This window comes from Phoxinus phoxinus (genome assembly GCF_949152265.1).
Source record: "Phoxinus phoxinus genome assembly, chromosome: 1".
Classification (NCBI taxonomy): domain Eukaryota; kingdom Metazoa; phylum Chordata; class Actinopteri; order Cypriniformes; family Leuciscidae; genus Phoxinus; species Phoxinus phoxinus.
In genome coordinates, this window is record NC_136876.1 from 2,059,213 (window position 1) to 2,081,723 (window position 22,511).

At 44.0% G+C, this 22,511-nt stretch overlaps 1 protein-coding gene across 5 annotated transcripts in view; it reads right to left on the bottom strand.

Annotated features, from left to right (window-relative positions):
- Positions 1 to 894: 894 nt before the first annotated feature.
- Positions 895 to 22,511, bottom strand: part of LOC307006210 (uncharacterized protein) — a 140,452-nt gene continuing 118,835 nt past the window's right edge. For 2 of the 5 annotated variants that reach the window (XM_079626966.1, XM_079626967.1), the window contains one exon: positions 895 to 1,891. Coding sequence is in view for 3 of the 5 variants with exons in the window: in XM_079626964.1 (XP_079483090.1) it covers positions 8,379 to 10,414; positions 15,069 to 15,102 (2,070 nt within the window). In the remaining 2 variants the exon portion in view is untranslated. Of the gene's footprint in view, positions 1,892 to 8,360; positions 10,415 to 15,068; positions 15,613 to 17,508; positions 17,563 to 17,822; positions 17,887 to 22,511 lie in introns of those variants that run through there. The other 3 variants (XM_079626964.1, XM_079626963.1, XM_079626965.1) reach the window with 3 other exon arrangements.

Here is a 22,511-nt window from a genome sequence, read left to right on the forward strand (position 1 = left end):
GTAACTGTTATGCTTTTTTTTTTTTTTACTATATTAGATGTATTGACGTGTTTTTCTCGTCAATGTGTTTCATAACGTGTGAATGTTTATCACTAATATCTTCCTATTATTATAGACGTGTTAAAATGTTGTTTTGTTTACTCCTAAGAATCTGTCTAGTGGAAATCTAGAGTCCCTAGCAAAAGACAATAGCGCTGAGCTGGAGGTCCAGGAAACAGGAGAGTTTTTGGCTAATGTTCCACACTCAACACCAGTAAATCGTCCGACATCGTTGTTTTACCTTTTAATAACTTTTTTTGTTAACGGCGTTTGACTTAGTTTGCGCGTTCAACTTGTAAACACTGACTCTGTACCGTTACTTCCGGCTACGTCAACCGTGACCTTTTGAACGTAATTGCGTATTACGTGACGTTACAAACGTGCATCACACAACAGAGCAAGGCGAGCATTTGTGCTTATAAAACTTAAACTTTTTTATTTATTTTTGAAATGAGCGATCGTTTCGCAAGATAAGACCCTTATGCATCGTCTGGTGTCGTTTAAAGCCATTTGAAGCTGCACTAAAACTGTCATTTTGACCTTGAACCGTTTGGTACCCAATACATTACATTGCATGGAGAAAAATCCTAGAATGTTTTCATTAAAAACCTTAATTTCTTTTCGACTGAAGAAAGAAAGACATGGACATCTTGGATGACATGGGGGTGAGTAAATTATCAGCAAAAGCTTTTTAAAAAGTGAACTAATCCTTTAATGATCAATCAAATCTCATAGTGATTATTCTTTTTATCATAAGAATGCTCACCCTTCTTGTCACTCTTCAAGTAGGATCTCCCTGATCCGGATAGAAGAAGAAAAACCCGTACTCAAAAAATCCAAGGTCCAGTCAGATGATTATAATAATAAATGTTTAACAATATTTATTAAAAGAATCAAAATGAAAAAGGAATACTTGTTACAGATTATAATAGAATACTAACTAACAGATAGATACTAGCTAAGCTTCAATGGCTTCTTGCATCTGGCACGCTGGAGATCCAGATCTTTGTTAGCAAGGAAGAGCGACGAGTCTGTCTGATCCTTCCTCCTTTATAGCCCATTTTTCGGCTGTACTTCAGCAAATAATAGCAGAATGCTTTTAGTTAGCAGCAACAGTTTTTAGTAGCGACAGCAGATTTTAATCTAAATATGCAGGGTGTGCCTGTCTTTGAGCAAGCATACTTATTGCAAGCAGTGGGCTTGGTATTTAGCAGCAGTAGCAGGCGAGGCCGTGGTTTGCATCCGGTCTCTAATGACCGTAGCCTGTCTTTCGCAAGCGTGGCTGTGGCAGTTGACCTGACTGAGGGCTATAGAGCTACACAGTAATTTCTTCATTCAACATTGCATTTCAAACCGTTACATTTCCACACAGTAATTTCTTTATTCAGCATGACATTTCAGATGGTTATATTCTTTAACAGACCAGATAATTCTCCTACTTTGGTTGTCACATACTGGGCTGTAGTTTTCTTATTATGACCTTTTCTGGTCTTCTTTCGAGATGGGGCCCAAGAGGAAGTGAGTGAAGTGCCACCCACACATGATGTTCCTATCACAGTACATTGAAGAAGTGTCTCCATTGACATAGTAGCACAGAGTAATGATGATAATTGTCAAGGATGCTGAGAAGATACACACACAGAACGCCTACTCCCATCAGGTGTAGGCTTAGTCAGATGATCATGTGGAGACACTTGTCAGGAACTTTGTCCATATAGCAATTCTTCTTCTTTTATGTCCATCGATGGCTTTGGCAAGCCGAACAAGATCTCTAGTGTCTGTGGTGGTCTGCTCCTTCTCATGGCATCTTCAACTCTCTGCTGTTCATGTCCCACAGTGAAGTTGCCTTTACCTTCAAGTAGAGAAAATGACTTGCAGAGTTACGTTGTTAGGCACCGTAGTATTCCACATAATAACTCGATCTCTGATGACAACAGAGATGGCATATTTTGATTGAATAATGAGATGAGGTGTAGAAAACAAAAAGGAAAATGAGAAAAGATTGCGGTGGATATGAGGTGACCAAATAAAACCAGTTGACTATCAGGAGACACGGGAGGGGTTCCCGTGTCTTTAAAGGGGCAAACATGGAAATTGTGTCAAAAAGAAAAGGTTTAGAATCTCTAGTACCGTTACATGAAACATAAATAAATTGCCTTAAAGAAAATCAACAAGTGTTGTTTTCAAACCTTCTCTGATAGTAGGAGCATCAACAAAATATTTAGTGAAACCAAATTCAGAAACTTGATGAACTTCAATCAATTGTTGATGTAATTAACAGTAAAGACCTAAAAAAAAACTAAAAATGTCTCAAATGAAAAGTAAATGAAAAGCCCACGGTGTTACTGTAAGATGGCAAAAAACAAAGATGCAAAAATAGACAAAAGCAAAAATGAAATACTGATCATTTGAAACCTTCCTTCTGCTCTTGATGTTCTTTCTACCCGTATTTTGAAACAAATGTTTGATACGGTTGGAACATGTTTGGTGTCTTTTCTGAATAAATGCTTGAGCACAGGGACTATCCCTGATATACTAAAACAAGCTACTGTTACACCTCTTCTCAAGAAACCTTCACTTGATGATAGGGATTTTAATAATTTTCTACCTATTTCGACCCTTCCTTTTATTACAAAAGCATTGGAGAAAACAGTTCTCAATCAACTCCAGTCTTTTCTTAGCTCAAATCAAGTTCTTGAAACTTTCCAGTCTGGTTTAAAGCCTCCTCACAGCACCGAGTCTACTTTATTAAGGGTTTCTAATGATATACTGTTAGCGACTGACTCTGGTGACCCTGTGATCATAATACTGTTAGACTTAAAGGACAAGTTCGGTATTTTACACTTAAAGCCCTGTTTACAGATCGTATCTGATGAAATAGAACGGTTAAGATTAAAATTTGGACACATGCTCCTGTCCCGAGAATTTTAGTTTTATTTAGCGTTTGTGGACCTATTTTGCCAAACGCGTCACACCCAGATTCTTCCGTTGAGAGCTTGAATAATAGACACCAGTTGGTGGCGATAATGCACCTTTGCCAATTGCAAGCAAACCGCTGGCATTTCATTGAATACACAGAAGAAGCAGAAGAAGAAGCGGCGGAGGAATACCGTACCTCACACAGCACACTAAATACAAGTCAATGGAGTTGGACAAACACTACGATTAAACCTGTTGGAATGCATCTTTTTCAGCGATTTTTTTTGGGACCGTATCAGTGAACACCCCTGACCACTCGGTGAGTTTCACGTCTTTGTAAACGAAAGTTTAATGTGTTTTAGGAAGGAATCTGCCAGTGCACCTAGACAACCATTGTGAGGGTGGGGGAAGCTAAATAAAACTAAAATTCTCGGGACAGGAGCATGTGTCCAAATTTTAATCTTAACCGTTCTATTTCATCAGATACGATCAGGGCTAAACAGGGCTTTAAGTGTAAAATACCGAACTTGTCCTTTAACCTCGGCCTTTGATACAGTTGATCATAAAACTCTCTTATACACCGACTAGAATATTTTGTAGGCATCCAGGGAACTGTCCTCAGTTGGTTTATATCTTATTTAACAAATAGAAGTTTCTCTGTCAAACTGGGTCATTTTTCTTCCTCGCCAGCCCAACTCTCCTGTGGAGTGCCACAGGGGTCTATTCTCACACCCATTCTTTTTTCCCTGTATTTGCTTCCTCTGGGCTCCATTTTCAGAAAGCATGGTGTATCATTTTACTGCTAGGCAGATGATACACAAATTTATTTGCCTCTGAAATGCAACAAAGATACTGCTCTGAAATCTCTTTTTGCATGCCTAGAAGAAGTAAAAATATGGTTCTCTCAAAATGTCTTATTTTTGAATAAATCCAAAACCGAGGTTATAGTCTTTGGCCCCCATGACAACTATAATAGCAGTAACATCGATCTGGATTATCTTTATCCAACTTCATCTTGCATTAAGAATGTAGGTGTTCTCTGGGATCAGAACCTCAAATTTGATAAAACAAATAAATGCGGTGATTAGTTCTTGTTTTTTTCCAGCTACGTCTTCTCTCTAAGATCAAATCCTCCCTTTCTGAGAAAACCTTAGAAAGTGCTGTCCATGCGCTCATTACATCACGGTTGGATTATTGCAACTCTCTATACTATGGCATACCCAAACACTATTGCTCGTCTCCAATTAGTACAAAATGCTGCTGCAAAGTTCCTCAAAAGAAAATTTGATTATGTTTATCCTTTCTTAAAATCACTGCATTGGCTACCTGTGCATTTTAGAATTGAGTTAAAAATTCTTCTTTTTGTTTTTAAATCCATAAATAATCTGGCACCGAGCTATTTTTTTGAGCTACTCTGTCCACACAATCCCACACGAAACCTGAGGTCTGGTGATCAGAGACTTCTGGCTGTCCCCAGATCACGGTTAAAGAATAGAGGGGAACAGAGCCTTTGCGATTGCTGGCCCTAGGCTGTGGAACAGCCTTCCGGTTTACATCAGAGCGGAGAACTCTGTGTGTAGAGAGCTAAACGTCTGACTGTATTTAGCTGTGTGTTTGTGAGACCATGCTCCACCCTAAGGTGACAAAGGTTGCTGTTGACAATTGTGATGCAAATTTGGTCCTGTTGCTGCAACAGGGAGCCCATGAACATCTCTGTTTAGTGAGATGGGGAGTGAGACTCGTGATCAGGTTGTAATTGGGCTCAAATTACTTTTCACCTAGGTTTGTTACTAGAGCATGGTAAAAGACAAAGTTGTGAGAAAAGCATCTACATGGTTAATGCAACTGTGAAACATATTGAAGCCGTGTGGCGTTTATGTGCTCCTGTGTATAGTTTAACTCCAGCGTCCAAAATTGTTATCTCAGTAAGAGTTTTCGATGGACTACTACAACAGCCATCTGAGCAGCCTCCTGGACCTCCTTGCCCCTGTTAAAACAAGAACAGTCACCTTCACCCACTCAGCACCCTGGTTCACAGATGGGCTTCGTAAGATGAAGGCAGCAGGGCGGGTCCTTGAGCGGCGTTTCAGAGCCTCTGGCCTCACTGTCCACAAACAAATCTACCGGGAGCAACAACAAAAATATGCACAGTCCCTCAAAGAGGCAAGGTCACAGTTTTACTCCGATGCCATCAGAAACAGCCCAGGAAATTCCAAGCAGCTTTTTTCCACTATAAACCACCTTCTCAAACCACAATCGCCCCCACTTACTGCCGTTACAGAAGAGCAGTGCAATAAATTCATGGATTTCTTCACGTCAAAAACTGCACATATTCGCTCTGCCCTTTCTGGTCCTCCCACCCAAACTGTTCCCCCAACATATACCGTCTCCCAACCCCTAAACTGCTTTCCTGAGGTTTCATCAGAAGAGGTGCAGAACATCATCAGGAAGATGAAAACTCCACCTGTCCCTTGGACCTTCTCCCAACCTCCCTGGTAAAAACTCATAGCACTGTCCTAAGTCCCCTGATCACTGCTGTTATAAATCATTCCCTCAAAACTGGTCACGTTCCCCGTCATTAATAAAAAGCCATTATCACACCACTGCTAAAAAACCCACTCTTGATAGGCCCCTATAGGCCCATCTTAAATCTCCCCTTCATATCAAAAGTACTTGAGAAAGCAGTTGCCAGCCACCTTCAGGACCACCTCATATATAATAACCTCTTTGAAAAATTCCAGTCAGGTTTCCGCTCTGCTCACAGCACAGAGACTGCCCTCGTTAGAGTCACAAACGACCTCCTCATATCATCTGATGCTGGCTCTCCCTCCCTCCCTCCTCATCCTCCTGGACCTTTCTGCTGCATTTGATACTGTCGACCATGGCATTCTTTTAAACTGGCTCCACCTCACCACTGGACTAAATGACACTGCACTCAGTTGGTTCAGATCATACCTCACAAACCAGAGAGATTACATTTCCCTGGGCCACTCCAAATCAAATCCACACACAGTTACATGCAGGGTGTCCCCCAGGGGTCAGTCCTTGGCCCCATCCTCTTCATTCTCTACCTCACCCCCCTTGGCCAAATCATCAGCCGTCACAAAATCTCATTCCACTGCTATGCCGGCCAGTTAATAATACCTAGATATCAAAATCGACTGCTGGCGGTAGATCCTTTTCCTATTTAGCACCAAAACTCTGAAACAGTCTTCCTACCATTATCCGGGAAGCAGACACACTCTGACAGTTCAAAGCTAGATTAAAAACAAATCTCTTTGACCTAGCATTCACATAATGCATTATAGACTTCTATAACTCAAATGTTAGGCTGCATAGATTAGGTCAGCCGGAACTGGGAACACTTCCCTTAAATCCTGATGTACTCGTTACATTATAAGAAGAATGGCATCTACGCTAATTTTAGTGTCTTTGTTTATCCTGAGGTTTTCCCGCAGCCTGCCGGATCCAGACCATATCCAGTACTGACGAAGGACCTTCGCCTGGACCCGATGACAACGCAGTGCTGAAGTGCCGACTAGCCTCTCCCTATGGAGGATCCCTTTACCACTCTACAGATAAAGCATTGTGGAAAATTTGCGTATCTACCCCGTAGTGATAAAATAAAATAAAATTCTGTATCAAATTTATAGGCAGGACAAGTAGTTTGTTAAGGCTTGGTTTGTAGAGAATTACAAACATGCGCACATATATTCAAACGCACAAAACTATAGAATTAATTATTGATGCGCACGTGAGTGCCATCTGCGTTTCTCACAGGTTCACGTTTAAAGTCTGTGTAGAGTGAACAATGTCGTCTTAGCGGCCCCTGATTTAATAACAAATTATCCTTTCGACGGAAGTGAATCAATCAAAACTAACTTTAGCTGGAAAATAACTATTCAAGAACTGCTATAAAGCCAAAACATCTGTTACCTTAAATTATATGTTTATCTCTGTAAAGCAGCTTTGAAACAATCTACATTGTTAAAAGCACTATATAAATGAAGATGACTCAACTTGGCTATGCCGATGACATACAGCTCTATGTACATGCCACAGCTGAAACCACACCCTCACAGTCATCCCCATCAAAACTCAGCACCTGTCTGGAGGAGATAAAGGTATGGATGGAGTGCATCAACGTTCCCCTCTCATCAACAGTCACTAATCTTGGTGTAAAAATTGACGCCCAACTCACTTTTGAAGCTCATATAAATCACCTATGCAAGACCTCTTTCTACCACCTCCGTAACATCTCCAAACTCCACCCCATTCTCACCCTTTCTGATGCCGAAAAACTGGTTCATGCCTTTGTCTTCTCCAGACTGGTCTACTGCAACGCACTTCTCATTGGGATTCCTGGAAGGAGTCTGCAGAGGCTTCAGTACATCCAAAACTCTGCAGCTAGGATCCTGATGAGAGTGCGGAAACATGAGCACATTACCCCCATTCTTCACTCACTCTACTGGCTTCCCATCACCACCAGGATTGAGTACAAGGTTTCACTCCTCACACATCAATGCATCCATGGACATGCCCGCTCCTACCTCAAAGAACTTATCAACCCACAAACCACAACCCGTTCCCTCCGTTCCACTCACTCAAACCTCCTCCACATACTCAGAACCAGACTCAGGACAATGGGAGATAGGGCCTTTTGTACTGCTGCCCCGCATCTGTGGAATGGCCTCCCTGACTCCTTGAAGGCACCTCAATAATAATAGTAATGTAGTATTTTTATTATTATAGATGCATTTGAGCTTTGGTTACTTGCAGAGTGCTGGCTTCTGTCATTAGAGTGTGATCGTCTGCGTTTTATGAAATAGGGTGGAGGTCTGCCTCTGCCCAGTGACCAGCACTTTTCCTCTGTATGGCCTGTTTTGTGACAGGAATTACAGAATCTGTTCAGTTTGGCTTTCTGAATAACACAGCTACCTCACCATGCATTTGTTTGCATGACTCAATTTTTGTTGGCAGCTGACAAAACCTTTGGATGTATTTTGTGCTGGAGAAGCACCACACGAGCGATTGCTGCACACGCGGCCCTGCATAAATTAACAAGTTAATACCTGTAGATATCAATCACGCGGCCCTGCATTTGTAAGCTGTGGTGAGAGTTGGTACTGCTCTCAGGTCCTGAATAGCCCCAAGTATCGCTGTGTCAAGGTAGCTGTCAGGTCAGAATTAGGATTTTTATTTTTTTTGCATTGATCTGAACGGACAAATTACACATTCCTGTCGGTTGAACGAGTTAATAGATATCAATCAATCAACAAAGTGTCCTGTGCTCAGCACACACCGGCTATAGGTGGAGAGGAGAGATTTGGCTATAGGGTGATGTGTGGCTAACTTACACAGAACAGACTTTGTTGCTCAGCACATGGAAATAAACTACTTACCGTGATCTCAGACTGTGTTTAACTGCTGTGGATCCTCTCGTGTCTTTTCAGAGATGATGAGTGACTGAATCTCTTGTCACAGTGTGAACACTTGTAAGGTTTTTCTCCAGTGTGAATTCTCTGGTGCAGTTTTAAACGGTTTTCTGTAGTAAAAGTCTTCTCACACTCAAAGCACATGTACTCTCTCACACCAGTGTGAGTTTTCTCATGTGCATGTAAAGTGTGCCGTCGTGAAAAACTCTTTCCACACACAGAACATGAATGCGGCTTCTCCTTCGTATGAACTGTCAGGTGTCTCTTCAGGACTGATGCTCTAAGAAATTTTTTGCTGCACTGATCACATGAGAACGGCTTCTCTCCGGTGTGGATCATCATGTGAACATCGAGAGAACATTTGTATGTGAAACAGTTTCCACACTGATGGCATACATGCGGATTCTCTCCAGTGTGGATCCTCATGTGTATCTTCAGGTCATGTTTAACAAAGAAACTTTTCCCGCACTGATCACACGTGTGCTTCTCTCCAGTGTGGATCATCTCATGTATTTTCAGATTTGCTAACTGACTGAATCTCTCGTCACAGTGTGAACACTTGTAAGGTTTTTCTCCAGTGTGGATCCTCTCATGTGTTTTCAGATGTGATGAGTGACGGAATCTCTTGTCACAGTGTGAACACTTGTAAGGTTTTTCTCCAGTGTGGATCCTCTCATGTGATCTCAGATGTGCTGACTGATTGAATCTCTTGTCACAGTGTAAACACTTGTAAGGTTTTTCTCCAGTGTGAATTCTCTGGTGCAGTTTTAAATTGTCCGCTGTAGTAAAAGTCTTCTCACACTCAAAGCACATGTACTCTCTCACACCAGTGTGAGTTTTCTCATGTGCATGTAAAGTGTGCCGTCGTGAAAAACTCTTTCCACACACAGAACATGAATACGGCTTCTCCTTCGTATGAACTGTCAGGTGTCTCTTCAGGTGTGATGCCTTAAGAAATGTTTTGCCGCATTGATCACATGTGAACGGCTTCTCTCCGGTGTGGATCCTCATGTGAACATTAAGGTGTGATGATTGACTGAATCTCTTCCCGCACTGATCACATGAGAACGGCTTCTCTCCAGTGTGGATCCTCATGTGAACATTAAGTCTTTGTTTGCTTGAGAAATTGTTTCCACACTGATCACACGTGTGCAGCTTCTCTCCAGTGTGGATCCTCTCATGTGTTTTCAGATCTGCTGACTGACTGAATCTCTCGTCACAGTGTGAACACTTGTAGCGTTTTTCTCCAGTGTGGATCCTCTCATGTGTTTTCAGAGATGATGAGTGACTGAATCTCTTGTCACAGTGTGAACACTTGTAGCGTTTTTCTCCAGTGTGGATCCTCTCATGTGTTTTCAGATGTGCTGACTGATTGAATCTCTTGTCACAGTGTGAACACTTGTAAGGTTTTTCTCCAGTGTGAATTCTCTGGTGCAGTTTTAAAATGGCCGCTGTAGTAAAAGTCTTCTCACACTCAAAGCACATGTACTCTCTCACACCAGTGTGAGTTTTCTCATGTGAATGTAAATATGGCAGCCGTGAAAAACTCTTTCCACACACAGAACATGAATACGGCTTCTCCTTTGTATGAACTGTCAGGTGTGTCTTCAGGTGTAAAGCACTAGGAAATGTTTTTCCACATTGATCACATGTGAACGGCTTCTCTCCGGTGTGGATCCTCATGTGAACATTAAGGTGTGATGATTGACTGAATCTCTTCCCGCACTGATCACATGAGAACGGCTTCTCTCCGGTGTGGATCCTCATGTGAATCTCAAGATTAGATTTGGTCGTAACGCTCTTTCCACACTGAGTGCAGGTGAAAGATTTCTTGGCTCTTCTTTTCTTTAAAAATGTCTGTTTAGTCTTTGAGCGACTCATGGGTTTTCCTCCAGGTTGGACATGATGTTCCTCCTCCACTTCTCTCAGTTCTTCACCCTCTTCTTCCACTTCACTCAGTTCTTCACTCTCCTCCTCCACTTCACTCAGTTCTTCACTCTCCTCGCTCTCTTCCATCGGGTCTGACAGGAAAGAAACAATATATCATTTAAATTATCAGTACATCAAAATATTTATCTTCAAAGAGAGAAATATAAAGTGAAAGGACATGAAAGTGAGCCCTGATGTAATGGTAGAAAGTAGACAACTGTTATAAAATATTATGATAATTTCATGCCTTTTTATGCCTTTTCAACCCCTCCTTGAACTGCCACCTTAACTCTGGGGACGTGGAACGTCACCTCGCTGACAGGGAAGGAGCCTAAGATTGTGCGGGAGGTTGAGAGGTTCCGACTAGAGATAGTTGGAATCACCTCTACGCACGGCTTGGGCTCTGGAACCACACTCCTTGAGAGAGGATGGACTCTTCACCACTCTGGAGTTGCCCATGGTGAGAGGCGGCGGGCTGGTGTGGGTTTGCTTATAGCCCCCCAGCTCAGCCGCCATGTGTTGGAGTTTATCCCGGTGAACGAGAGGGTCGTTTTCCTGCGCCTACGGGTCGGGGATAGGTCTCTCACTGTTGTGTGTGCCTACGGGCCAAATGGCAGTGCAGAGTACCCGGCCTTCTTGGGGTCTCTAGGAGGGGTGCTGAAAAGTGCTCAGACTGGGGACTCTGTCGTTCTACTGGGGGACTTCAACGCCCACGTGGGCAGCGACAGTGACCCCTGGAGGGGCGTGATTGGGAGGAACGGCCCCCCTGATCTGAACCCGAGCGGTGTTCAGTTATTGGACTTCTGTGCCAGTTACAGTTTGTCCATAACGAACACCATGTTCAAGCATAAGGGTGTCCATCAGTACACGTGGCATCAGGACACCCTAGTCCGTAGGTCGATGATCGACTTTGTGGTCGTTTCATCTGACCTCCGGCCATATGTCTTGGACACTCGGGTGAAGAGAGGGGCGGAGCTGTCAACTGATCACCACCTGGTGGTGAGTTGGATCTGATGGCGGGGGAGGAAGCTGGACAGACTCTGCAGACCCAAGCGTACTGTAAGGGTCTGCTTGGAACGTTTGGCCGAGTCTCCTGTCAGAGAGGAGAGCTCCCACCTCCGGTAGAGGGGAGTAATTTTAATAGCCAGATTTTCCGGTGCCTGTTGAGGCGGCAATCCCCGAACCTGGTGGTGGACACAGGAAGTAAAGGATGCCGTCAAGCTGAAGGAGTCCTATCGGGCCTGGTTGGCTTGTGGGACTCCTGAGGCAGCTGACGGGTACCGGCAGGCCAAGCGAACTGCAGCCCGGGTGGTTGTGGAGGCAAAAACTCGGGCCTGGGAGGAGTTCGGTGAGGCCATGGAGAAGGACTACCGGCTGGCCTCGAAGAGATTCTGGCAAACCGTCCGGCGCCTCAGGAGAGGGAAGCAGTGCCCCACCAACGCTGTTTACAGTGGAGGTGGGCAGCTGTTGACCTCAACTGGGGATGTCATCGGACAGTGGAAGGAATACTTAGAGGATCTCCTCAATCCCGCCGTCACGTCTTCCATTGAGGAAGCAGAGGCTGAGGGCTCGGAGGTGGACTCGTCCATCACCCAAGCTGAAGTCACCGATGGTAATCAAAAAACTCCTCGGTGGCAAGGCACAAGGGGTGGATGAGATCCACCCCCGAGTACCTCAAGTCTCTGGATGTTGTGGGGCTGTCTTGGCTGACACATCTCTGCAGCATCGCATGGCGTTCTGGGACAGTACCTCTGGGATGGCAGACTGGTGTGGTGGTCCCTCTTTTTAAGAAGGGGGACCGGAGGGTGTGTTCCAACTACAGGGGATCACACTTCTCAGCCTCCCCGGGAAAGTCTATGCCAGGGTAGTGGAGAGGAGAATACGGCCGATAGTAGAACCTCGGATTCAGGAGGAACAGTGCGGTTTTCGTCCCGGCCGTGGAACATTGGACCAGCTCTATACCCTCTCCAGGGTGCTGGAGGGTTCATGGGAGTTTGCCCAACCAATCCACATGTGCTTTGCGGATCTGGAGAAGGCATTCGACTGTGTCCCTCGAGGCGGCCTGTGGAGGGTGCTCCGGGAATATGGGGTCCGGGGTCCTTTGCTAAGGGCTGTCTGTTCCCTATACGACCGGAGCAGGAGCTTGGTTCGCAATGCCAGCAGTAAGTTAGACTTGTTCCTGGTGCATGTTGGACTTCGGCAGGGCTACCCTTATCGCCGGTTCTGTTCATAATATTTATGGACAGAATTTCTAGGCTCAGCCAGGGGCTGGAGGGTGTTGTGTTCGGGGACCACACGATTTCGTCTCTGCTCTTTGCGGATGATGTTGTCGTGTTGGCCCCTTCAGACCAGGACCTTCAGCATGCACTGGGATGGTTTGCAGCCGAGTGTGAAGCAGCTGGGATGAGAATCAGCACCTCCAAATCCGAGGCCATGGTCCTCAGTCGGAAAATGGTGCTTGCCCACTTCAGGTTGGTGGACTTCCTGCCTCAAGTGGAGGAGTTCAAGTATCTTGGGGTCTTGTTCACGAGTAGGGCTGCAACTAACAATTATTTTAATAATCGATTAATCTGTCGATTATTTTTTTCGATTAATCGGATAAAATAAAAATGAAAAAAAGCATTAATTTACAACCCTTTATTTAAAACCAGAACTGACAGTGCAAATTCACAGTGCAAAAACAATCTTCAGAAAGTGCACAAACAGGTTGCTCCTTGAACATCCCTGAGCTGTTAAAGTAATATATATTTTTTTTAATTGACTAACACAAAAAACATACACATGTATGATTTACATCTGCCAAATATATAAGATTTTTTTTTTTAAAGTGCACAAAAAGATGTATATTTTGTTTAAGGGACCGGAGCTGTCAGAACAATAAATCATTTTTTAGAAAAATAAAAAGCAGAAAACTTAACAGGATTTGTTTAAACGTCAGAACTTGTTCTCTACACTACACTCACAGACGCACAAACTCTCACACTCACAAAAAAATACAATGGATTGACCACCTCGTATGGTGTGTATTTTGCAGCTCATCCTTTCCGATATAGTGAAGTTTCTCTGAGTCATTTAGAGTAAAGAACGAAAAATTCAGTGCTGCAAATTGTGGAAAAAATATTCCCCTTGTAATGGTACTTGGGACAGACAAGAAAGTGTTTGTATCTTCTGTCTATCTGATTCAAATCAGTCTGCTAATTTAGTGGTAGGATTTTTTATATATATATATATTGTCCATTTATCAAACTTCCATGTCTCTTATATAGTAATTATATATTACTATTTACCAATTTACAAATGCTCGGGCACACTCTCTCTCTTGCGCGCAGACACACTCGGTCTCTCTGCGCGCACTGTCGCTCGCGCACAAACACACTTGCGCGCAGACACACTCTATTGTGCGCTCTCGGACACACTCGTTCTCTCTGCGCACACTCGCGCAAACACACTCTGTCTCTCTCGCGCACTGTCGCTCCCGTGCAGACACAGTTGCGTGCACACACGCTCGGTCTCTCTCGTGCAGTGTGTGGCTCGCTCGCGGAGTTCGTTTCGCTTTTGTCCAGTCCGGCGAGGCGCCGCTCTGCGCTCAACTAAATGTTTTTTATATACTCAAATATCTCCACGTCACGTGAGCAGACCAACTAATCAATAATGACATTCGTTGACAACGATTTTCATAATCGATTATTATCGATTAGTTGTTGCAGCCCTATTCATGAGTGAGGGAAGGATGGAACGGGAGATTGACAGACGGATCGGTGCAGCTGCTGCAGGAATGCGGTCGATGTACCGGTCTGTCGTGGTGAAGAAAGAGCTGAGCCGCAAGGCGAAGCTCTCGATTTACTGGTCAATCTACGTTCCTACTCTCACCTATGCTCATGAGCTTTGGGTCATGACCGAAAGGACAAGATCCCGGATACAGGCGGCCGAAATGAGCTTTCTCCGCAGGGTGGCTGGGCGATCCCTTAGAGATAGGGTGAGGAGCTCGGTCACTCGGGAGGAGCTCAGAGTAGAGCCGCTGCTCCTCCGCATCGAGAGGGGTCAGCTGAGGTGGCTCGGGCATCTGTTCCGGATGCCTCCTGGACGCCTTCCTGGGAAGGGAGGGACTATGTCTACGCTGGAGAGACTATGTCTTCCGGCTGGCCTGGGTGTCCCCCCGGAAGAGCTAGAGGAAGTGTATAGGGAGAGGGAAGTCTGGGCATCTCTGCTTAGACTGCTGCCCCCGCGACCCGGCCCCGGATAAGCGGAAGAAGATGGATGGATGGATTATATGTCCTTGAAACTTTCCATGAATGAGGTAAATTTATCTTCCAATTATTATTTTTAAACCATTATAGGCACGAATCCCATGTTTATTTAGCAAGAACTATTAAATATATTTGATCAATGACACAATTATCTAACATGATATTAACATTAAAATATAAAATACTGCCATGTTTTGTCACTAACTGTGAGATTGATATTTATTTTACAAAAAAAAAATTTTAATTATTAATGGGCGTTCACACTAGACTTTTCCTTCATAGACTTCCATTCATGCGCATGTGAAAGTGACACAAGCTCAAGTGAATAACCCTGTGAGAAATAACAAGCGTTTATCAAGTGGAGTGGATTGTTTATTTTTTTAATTATTATTAGTTATGTTAAATAGAGCATCTCTTAAAATTGTGACATCGTCAGGGTACTCTCAGCATGATGGGAAGACAAGAGAATAATCTCAATCCATAAAGAATAAACACCAACCTCTTTGTTCTTCAGGATCTTCAGTGTGTTTCATTCTGCAGGGTTCTGGATCACTCGTGTTCTCACTGTCCTCTTTAATAAACTCAGTCTCTGCAGATTTCAGCTCTTCCTGATGCTTTCATGCTCGTCTTCACTTGCAGCTGATGGGGATTTACAGCATTTATTGCTGAATTACTGTGGGAGGAGCTTCACTGATGATGTGATTGCAGTGGGAGGAGCTTCACTGATGATGTGATTGTAGTGGGAGGAGCTTCACTGATTATGTGATTGCAGTGGGAGGAGCTTCACTGGTGATGTGATTGCAGTGGGAGGAGCTTCACTGATTATGTGATTGCAGTGGGAGGAGCTTCACTGGTGATGTGATTGCAGTGGGAGGAGCTTCACTGATTATGTGATTGCAGTGGGAGGAGCTTCACTGATTATGTGATTGCAGTGGGAGGAGCTTCACTGATGATGTGATTGCAGTGGGAGGAGCTTTACTGATGATGTGATTGCAGTGGGAGGAGCTTCACTGATGATGAATTCCAGAGTTTGAGGAGCTGATCTGCCAAAATCAAAAGTATAAATTACTGAGTTTGTTTTTATAATAAATGGCACTTCTAAGTGTAGCTGGCGCGGTCTGCACTTCGCCGACTACTGCGTTGTGTTCTGGTGCACTGATGACAGGACACTGACGATCTTCAATCAGAATCAGTCTCTCTCAGTCAAGAAGAATGCAGACTCAGTATTTAATCGCATTCAAAAATCAGAAAATAATATACAGAAAAATTACCATTAAAAATGAACATATCGCATTAGGCTTGAGTATATCATGTGTAGGCTGTGTGTCATATTGCGTGTTATTTCTGATATTAACTATGGGTGATAACCTTAATGTTTTACATTAACATTATGCAACATGAAATAAACCATCTTCCTTTCACTAGTTAACACAGTAACATGCATGAAGCAAAATGTGTATGCTTTACATCTGGGCTGTTCAGTGCCATTGAACATCAATAAATACACAGAGGTGGGTAGTAACGAAGTACATTTACTTGAGTATATTTTTAAATGTGGGTACTTTTACTTTAACTCGAGTACATTTCTAATGAAAAAAACTGTACTTCTACTTCGTTACGTTGAGCGACGTACAACTCGTTACTTTATTTTAATTCAATACATGCGTAGTTTATTCCAAGCGCGCGGTGTCTTTTTTCTGGGCATGAGCGATGCTCAATTCACAAGTGAATCACTCCTTTGAGTCGATTCTGTTCAAAGACTTCATCAAACAAGTTGGCAGATCTGTCTAAAGCGGTTCTTGAATCAGTGTGTATGATCTGTTCAGTTTCCTGCACGCACTGAATCGTCTGAAGCGCTTTCAATTCACACTCGACTCGGAGTCGTACAGGAAGATTTAAGAACATCAGGAGCGTTGGATGAGGTGGCCGTGGACCTACAGTACAGTCAAGTGTGAAAGCAAATCTGAAAATACATCATATTTTTGCCAGCAATGAAGATCTTTATTAGTTGAACATCTTCGTATGCTGAGGACGATTCGTTCCACAGGACGATATTCGATTTAATTTCATTCACGTAATACATTTTACAACCAAACAGATTATTACAATATGATAGCACTACTTCAAAGTATGACATTACCTGTTTTTTTGGACATATACATTACTTTATACAATAAATAAGCTACCGTTGTCCACATATTAAATGAACACCCGCGGTAAAGACACTGTTAACCAGTTTAAACATGCTTGCAGAAATATACATTTGATTAGCTACATTTTGGAGAACAGACAGAAGAAGATCCGTCGATGTGCGTTTGATCGTCGTCTGTGTTCAGATGTCCAGTAGCGGTCATGAACATGTGAAGAGTTTTAACTCTTTCTTCTGTGTCAATGTTTCCCTTTACATGCCTTTAAATGCAAAACTCTGCAGATTCACTTTATTTCGACATAATCTATCTATCTATCTACCAACTGTAGTTGTATAAGTTACTATTATACAAACCAAAGGACAGGCAATGATTGTCGGGCTACAGATGGCAGAAATAAGGTTTGTCTCTTCTGTTTTTGTTCCAAAGATAGCCTAATTAATTATGATAATAATAGTCATTTAAATTAAAAATATCTAAATAATATCATGTTTTTATATATATATATACGGTATATATATAAAACATGATATAATTTAGATATCCTATATAGGCCTGATCAAAAGTAACTAGCTACTTGAGTAGTTTTCTCATTGGATACTTTTTACTCTTACTCAAGTAACTATTAAGATTATTACTTTTACTTTGAGTAAATATTTCTATAAGTACTTGTACTTTTACTTGAGTACAGTTTTTGGATAGGCTACTCTACCCACCTCTGTATTATATTAAAAATACAAGAAAACTAAAATGAACACATTATATTCTAAACCTGGTATTGGAAGTACATACCAGTACAATTTCAAAGAGAGCAACAGTTCAGGATTATCTCCACTCAGAATCAGCCTAACATAAGAAAAAGGAAAACTGAAACATGTGGGCTTCATCACAAGACGACAGAATGGCGAGCGCTAACTTACAGCAAAACAAACCACGAGGCTAGCTATGTTAGCAATTCCTTCAGCACTCAAAACAGCAGTTCTCGACACATCTCGACTAAATATGTGCACTCATCATACAATACACGTACAAGTTACCATGTGCACTAAAGCTAAAGTCACAACCGGTATATTTTAAGCTTACATTGCACTGATGTGAACACGTACCTCTCTCAGTCCAGAAGCATGCAGACTGAGAAACTTCTTCTTCTTCTTTGTTACGTTTAATGGCGGGTGGCAACCAGGATTATGGTGCATTACCGCCACCTACTATGTTGGAGTGTGGGCCAGAGCTTTCCTTCCCTTGAATAAAAAAAAACATTAAAAAAAACACTAAGCCTAATAGTAATAATTCTAATAATATTACCTGCCCCTAAATTCTATTTATCAATCCAGTTTCTCTCAAATAACAGAATAACTTCCGTACTTCAATATCAAAAACATTTTTTAAACTTAATTCTTCCTGTTCCAACTTTCTACTTTCCTCCCTTTATACTTCCCGCTCTCGAGAAAAATGTTGACAGTGAAGAATTACATGCTCGACTGACTCCTCTATTTGGCAATGTTCACACACTCCTGAAGGGTGTTTATTTATTAAGTGCAAAGTTTTATTAAGCCTAGTATGTCCTACCCTTAGCCTTGTCAAGACATTCTCCTCTTTATTGTTTATTTCATGTTATCCTTCCTGTACCCACCTCTTGCTGTAATATATAGAGATGTCGCCCTGTGTTTCCAGTATCCCAACTGTTCTGCCACTCCTTAAAGGAGAACTCCGGTCAATTTCAATCCCTCTGTGTGCTCTATCTCCACTCAGAATCAGCCTAACATAAGAAAAAGGAAAACTGAAACATGTGGGGTTCATCACAAGACGACAGAATGGCGAGCGCTAACTTACTTGTTAACATATTAACAATTCCTTAAGCACTCAAAACAGCAGTTCTCGACACATCTCGACTAAATATGTGCACTCATCATACAATAATACACGTACAAGTTACCATGTGCACTACAGCTAAAGTCACAACCGATATATTTTAAGTTTACATTGCACTGATGTGAACACGTACCTCTCTCAGTCCAGTAGAATGCAGACTGAGAAACGAACGCTTTAAGTCAGTACATGACCACCGCCAGCCTCTATCCGATAGAGGGCGCACTTACACAGCAAACAACTCTCCCAATACCTGTGAGCTACCATGAAGTGACTGAACAATACAAGATTATGGTGAAATAAACTCACATACCCACAAGATAGAAAATGGAAGGTTGCAGAAATATTTGTCATTCTTTAACCTGTTACATAAGCATTTATGTCTGTCTATCTATTCATCGTACAGTAACTGATGCCAATTCAAAAAAATTTTTTTATTGCTAATCCTAACATTATATTCTGATTCTTCATTATAAATCCAGCTATCTAGAAATATAGAAAATAATATAAATAATTGAAATTCTTCCAAATATAAATAATGGTAAGAAAAACAGTTTATAAACATAAACACAGAAATAAAATTTAAAATCCCCTCAGTCTGCTGACACCAATGAAATGAGCTTTAAGTGACAATTTACAGGAGATCTGAAGACATCAGCATAATAAATGAGAAAACAGGAACTATTGTCATGAAATAAAGAGTGTTTTCAGCAGATCTGTTAATATTGATGAGCCTCAGACTATCAACACTCATTCAACAAGCCATTCAGGATCATCAGCAGATCATCTCACTTTATTCTGAGTGTTTGCTGTTAGAAACACATTATTTGAGTCAGATAGATGACTAACGACTATTAAACTGCTCCATTGAAAGGCAATACTGTTATTTCTCACACTATGACATGGATAAAACATCAATAACACAAAAACAATCACTAATGATGACACTCATCCTCATAAACCACTACAGATAAATAATTACAGCAGCATAATATGACCAAATTAATCTAGTTTGATCTTATGATAACTACATGAATCACTATAAAGTAAAAAAGCCTAATAACATTTTACATGCGCAGAAACTGAAAATGATTAAAGGGATGATAAAATGCCCTTTTCCCAAGATGTAAAATAAATCTCTGATGTGTGTGTGTGAAGTTTTAGCTCAAAATACTCCATGATATTTGTGAATGTTAAAGTTGTCACTTTTTGAAGGTTAGTAAAAACACACTGTTGACTCATAAATGTGCTCGACTACAACAACCCTGCGTGTTCACGGGGACGCGGCTTATGTAAATTCAGGGGCGCAACTACCCAGTGTCCGAGGGTGTAGGAGAATTTACTGTTGTCTATTAACATCTGGCAGGACAATCGTCGATAAGTATCGCAGACGAGCACATCACAACATGAAATAGACATCCGAGTGAGTGATGTATGTGTCCTATTGTGTAGGAGAATGTAATGTTGTCAACACTGCTTATATATTATGATAAAGTAACTAAACATACGTTATATATTTTATTTGTCCATTGGTACTGTTGATAAATTGAGGAACACTTATGTTGGATAAAGTGAGTTAACAAATCAGCATCAACCTCAACATGTAAAAGTTTATTGTGCTCATAAAAGGAAAACCTTACATAAAAATAAAAAGTAAGATCATTTAGTTACTTGTAATGGCATTGTGCTGTTAACATGTCTGTTTTTATTATGTTTTGTGCATTTCTGTAGGATTCTGACATTTCTGCAGACTGGTATATCATCATCACTGAGGATGAGGAGCCCAGAGCTGAATCCTGGAAATGGTGCCATGGAGAGTCCCTCCATCCCTCCACCTGCCCTTACGAGACCCTCCATCCCTCCACCTGCCCTTACGAGACCCTCCATCCCTCCTCCTGCCCTTACGAGATCCTCCATCCCTCCACCGGCCCTTACGAGACCCTCCATCCCTCCACCGGCCCTTACGAGACCCTCCATCCCTCCTCCTGCCCTTACGAGATCCTCCATCCCTCCACCTGCCCTTACGAGACCCTCCATCCCTCCTCCTGCCCTTACGAGACCCTCCATCCCTCCACCTGCCCTTACGAGACCCTCCATCCCTCCACCGGCCCTTACGAGACCCTCCATCCCTCCTCCTGCCCTTACGAGATCCTCCATCCCTCCACCTGCCCTTACGAGACCCTCCATCCCTCCTCCTGCCCTTACGAGATCCTCCATCCCTCCACCTGCCCTTACGAGATCCTCCATCCCTCCTCCTGCCCTTACGAGACCCTCCATCCCTCCACCTGCCCTTACGAGACCCTCCATCCCTCCACCTGCCCTTACGAGATCCTCCATCCCTCCACCTGCCCTTACGAGACCCTCCATCCCTCCACCTGCCCTTACGAGACCCTCCATCCCTCCTCCTGCCCTTACGAGATCCTCCATCCCTCCACCTGCCCTTACGAGACCCTCCATCCCTCCACCTGCCCTTACGAGATCCTCCATCCCTCCACCTGCCCTTACGAGACCCTCCATCCCTCCACCTGCCCTTACGAGACCCTCCATCCCTCCACCTGCCCTTACGAGACCCTCCATCCCTCCACCTGCCCTTATGAGAACCTCCATCCCTCCACCTGCCCTTACGAGACCCTCCATCCCTCCACCTGCCCTTACGAGACCCTCCATCCCTCCTCCTGCCCTTACGAGATCCTCCATCCCTCCACCGGCCCTTACGAGACCCTCCATCCCTCCTCCTGCCCTTACGAGACCCTCCATCCCTCCTCCTGCCCTTACGAGACCCTCCATCCCTCCTCCTGCCCTTACAAGACCCTCCATCCCTCCTCCTGCCCTTACGAGATCCTCCATCCCTCCTCCTGCCCTTACGAGACCCTCCATCCCTCCTCCTGCCCTTACGAGACCCTCCATCCCTCCTCCTGCCCTTACGAGACCCTCCATCCCTCCTCCTGCCCTTACGAGATCCTCCTCCTGCCCTTACGAGACCCTCCATCCCTCCCCCTGCCCTTACGAGATCCTCCATCCCTCCACCGGCCCTTACGAGACCCTCCATCCTTCCTCCTGCCCTTACAAGACCCTCCATCCCTCCACCGGCCCTTACGAGACCCTCCATCCTTCCTCCTGCCCTTACAAGACCCTCCATCCCTCCCCCTGCCCTTACGAGACCCTCCATCCTTCCTCCTGCCCTTACAAGACCCTCCATCCCTCCACCGGCCCTTACGAGACCCTCCATCCCTCCTCCTGCCCTTACGAGATCCTCCATCCCTCCACCGGCCCTTACGAGATCCTCCATCCCTCCTCCTGCCCTTACAAGACCCTCCATCCCTCCACCTGCCCTTACGAGACCCTCCATCCCTCCACCTGCCCTTACGAGATCCTCCATCCCTCCACCTGCCCTTACGAGATCCTCCATCCCTCCTCCTGCCCTTACGAGACCCTCCATCCCTCCACCTGCCCTTACGAGACCCTCCATCCCTCCACCGGCCCTTACGAGACCCTCCATCCCTCCACCTGCCCTTACGAGACCCTCCATCCCTCCACCTGCCCTTACGAGATCCTCCATCCCTCCACCTGCCCTTACGAGATCCTCCATCCCTCCTCCTGCCCTTACGAGACCCTCCATCCCTCCACCTGCCCTTACGAGACCCTCCATCCCACCACCGGCCCTTACGAGACCCTCCATCCCTCCTCCTGCCCTTACGAGACCCTCCATCCCTCCACCTGCCCTTACGAGACCCTCCATCCCTCCACCTGCCCTTACGAGATCCTCCATCCCTCCACCTGCCCTTACGAGATCCTCCATCCCTCCTCCTGCCCTTACGAGACCCTCCATCCCTCCACCTGCCCTTACGAGACCCTCCATCCCACCACCGGCCCTTACGAGACCCTCCATCCCTCCACCGGCCCTTACGAGACCCTCCATCCCTCCA